The sequence below is a fragment of the Hordeum vulgare genome, chromosome 7H (genome assembly GCF_904849725.1).
Source record: "Hordeum vulgare subsp. vulgare chromosome 7H, MorexV3_pseudomolecules_assembly, whole genome shotgun sequence".
Lineage (NCBI taxonomy): Eukaryota > Viridiplantae > Streptophyta > Magnoliopsida > Poales > Poaceae > Hordeum > Hordeum vulgare.
In genome coordinates, this window is record NC_058524.1 from 4,826,848 (window position 1) to 4,829,928 (window position 3,081).

The 3,081-nt window shown below is 48.6% G+C and overlaps 1 protein-coding gene across 1 annotated transcript; it reads left to right on the forward strand.

Annotated features, from left to right (window-relative positions):
• The first annotated feature begins 817 nt into the window (after positions 1-817).
• On the forward strand, positions 818-2,588 carry LOC123407938 (aspartic proteinase nepenthesin-2-like). Its single transcript, XM_045101188.1, has 2 exons — positions 818-836; positions 988-2,588. The coding sequence occupies exons 1-2, from the start codon at positions 818-820 to the stop codon at positions 2,427-2,429; spliced, it is 1,461 nt and encodes a 486-aa protein (XP_044957123.1). The 3' UTR covers positions 2,430-2,588.
• Positions 2,589-3,081: the final 493 nt, after the last annotated feature.

Here is a 3,081-nt window from a genome sequence, read left to right on the forward strand (position 1 = left end):
AATTTGAACATAATAATCTTTCACCAATAAATCTTCTATGCATCAACTATAAGATATAATAAACACATATAAGTTCTTCCAACAACCAATCTGAGGTTTGATAAAAAAGATTTAGGAAGATGGATGAACTAGGATTTGGAGATGGGACCGAGTGTTGATAATGACGATAGCTTTGATTTCATCCTCCCAAAAACTTGTTAAACTCATTTCAATTTCATTCAAATTTACTGACACGGAAAATTTTAAATTAGATTAACAAATATTCAATATCGATATTCTTTGGTCATGGTTCCCAATATAAAAGAAATTTAAAAACTAAATTCTGATGTAAAAGGTATGGATTATAGAAAAAAAACTCAAAGGGAGTTAATGATAATGTTTTTCATAAAAGACTAGAAGAGTGATGGAGAATCGGAGAGTCATGCTTGCACGGGGGTCCTCCTTGACACAAAAGTTCATATGACCCTCCAATGCACATTAAAGTTTTCTATACCATATAAAAGGCAAAGCCAATACATAAAGGGGGTTAGTATTAAATCTCAGTCGACTGAGACTTTTTCAGTCGAGGCTATATCGATCCTTTGAATTTTACGTGAGGATCGGTGTAATTTTCTTCTTTTCTATTTTTATATGTTGTCACTTGCATTGCTTGAGATAAGATAAGAAGATAAAATTATTTATTGTCTCCGGTTTTTAGCAAGTACTATATACATAAAATAAGAAGATAACATTCTTTATTGTCTCCGTTAACGTTTTTCCACAGCTAGAATTGACGTGCCGATCAGCTTATTCCCGGGGGGCATGGGCAACGCATGAAATGCGGAGGTTCATGCATGGTCTGCATGAGTGTGGAATCACGTCCGCATAATAATTATTAACATTATTTGGAGCGAGAGAGGAAATGAAGAAAATGTCAGGATGATTTCGGCATATTATACCTATATATATGTGTGTGTGTGTGTGCGCGCGTGTGTACTTACTTGGCAGAACATGGGAGCAGTAAGCAATGGCAACTGCTTGCTCTCTTCCTCCTCTTGTGCTTCTTCTTCTTCTTCTTGTGGTGGCGCTACCGCTGTCGTCGGCGGCCATCCGGCCACCTCCGCAGGTCGGCAGGTTCGTCGCCAAAGCTGTCCGTTCAAGTCATCAAGAAATCCACCAAAGAGTACCTGGAAGATAGGGCCAAGGACAGCGTCCCGGACTTTTCCAGCCAGGGCAACACCGGCAAGGACAAGAAGGGCCAGCTCGGCAGCTCGGCGGCCGACAAATTCGGTGCCTTCCTCTTCGACCTCTCCGTCGGGACGTCCTCATCGCCACAGACCCTCTCCTTCGTCCTGGACATCACCAGTGAGCTCGTCTGGGCGCAGTGCGGCGTGCTCAACAAGGCGGCGGACACCTTCCTCCAGATCGGCTGCGACGACCAGCAGTGCAAGGACGTGTTCCCTGGCACTAACTGCGCTGCCACGGACAACCCTGTCGACGACGACTGCGCCGCCAGCCTCGGCCGGTCCTGTTGCGGGTACGTGGAGACATTCTACGGCGGCGGCGGCACCAAGGGCAACCTCGCTTCGGAAACATTCTCCTTCGATAGCACGCCCGTCCCGGCCTTCGTGTTCGGCTGCAGCGACAGCGACACGGTGCTGAACGACCTCGACTCCCGCGCCTCCGGCTTCGCTGGATTCAGCATGGCCCCCCTCTCCCTCGTAACGCAGCTCCAAATCTCCAGCTTCTCCTACTTCATCGCGCTCCCGGACGACCCCGACAAGGACAAGAGCTTCGTCAGCTGGGGCGTCGAGACGCCTAATAATAATAAGGGCGGCCACACCCACAGCACGCCGCTGCTCGTGCCGACGGTCAACCAGAACGCTCACTGGTACTACGTCAAGCTCACCGGCGTGCAGGTAGACGGCCAGCTCCTCAGCGACATACCCGCGGGAACCTTCGACGTCAAGACGGACGGCGGTGGGGTGTTCCTGAGCACCACCTTGCCGGTCACCTACCTGGAGAAGGACGCGTACCATGTCCTGAGGCGAGAGCTCGTGAGCAAGATGCAGTCCAAGGGCGTCAGCCCGACGAACCCCGCCGATGAGGACCACCTCTGCTTCGACACGCAGGCCTTCGCCGACAAAGAGGTTCCCAAGCTAGCCCTGGTGTTCGCCGGCGCCGTGATGGAGCTCAAGGTGCAGAACTACTTCTTCACCCTTGACAGCGGGGTGACGTGCCTCACCATACTGCCGTCTACCGGCGGTTCCGTTCTGGGCAGCATGCTGCAGACGGGCAGGACCATGACCTACGACCTCCAACTCCAAGACGGTGCCGGCGGCGGCATGCTCACGTTTGACACCTTCGAGACGGCAGCAGCTGCGCCAGCACCGGCCAAGGTGCACATCATGATAATGGTCACTCTTCTTCTCTGCTGGGTGCTCCTCTAGTTCTACTACCGCCTATACGTAATTAAATAAAAGTCTCCCTGCATGCTCGACCCATGCATGTATGTCTTCGCTAAGCTAGCCAGATCGATCGATGAGGTATATTATACTCGTATATGTGGTTAATATGTACTCCTGTGTTGTCTGCTCAAGCTATTGTGTGTGTGTGTGTGTGTGTGTGTGTATATATATATATATATATATATATATATATATATATATATATACTAATATTTTGAACTTTAGCTACATGTCAGTCAGCTGAATTTCGAAATCAGGTCAGTCAGTCGATTTTGAATGAAGGAAGGAGAAGGAAGGGCCTCACCTCAGAGAAGGAAGGGACTCGCCGTCATCACCCCACCATAATTCTTAGGGTTCGGGGTAGGGGCGATGGTGGGGCTTCGTCGGCCGAATAAGATTATTGTATGATATTAATAAATAATACTATGCATTACGGATGATGCCACAGACGTCATCCAATGTCTCATTGAATAACAAGTGAGTAAATCGTGGGAGCTTAGTAATTAACTGGAGATAGATGCCAGATTGGTGGCTGCAAGTTAGGGCCTGATTGCCCCTGGACAAGTCACCTGATACCAATCCGTTCCTTTTTTTTCTCTTTTCTTCCAACGGGACATCACATTATGATATTTCA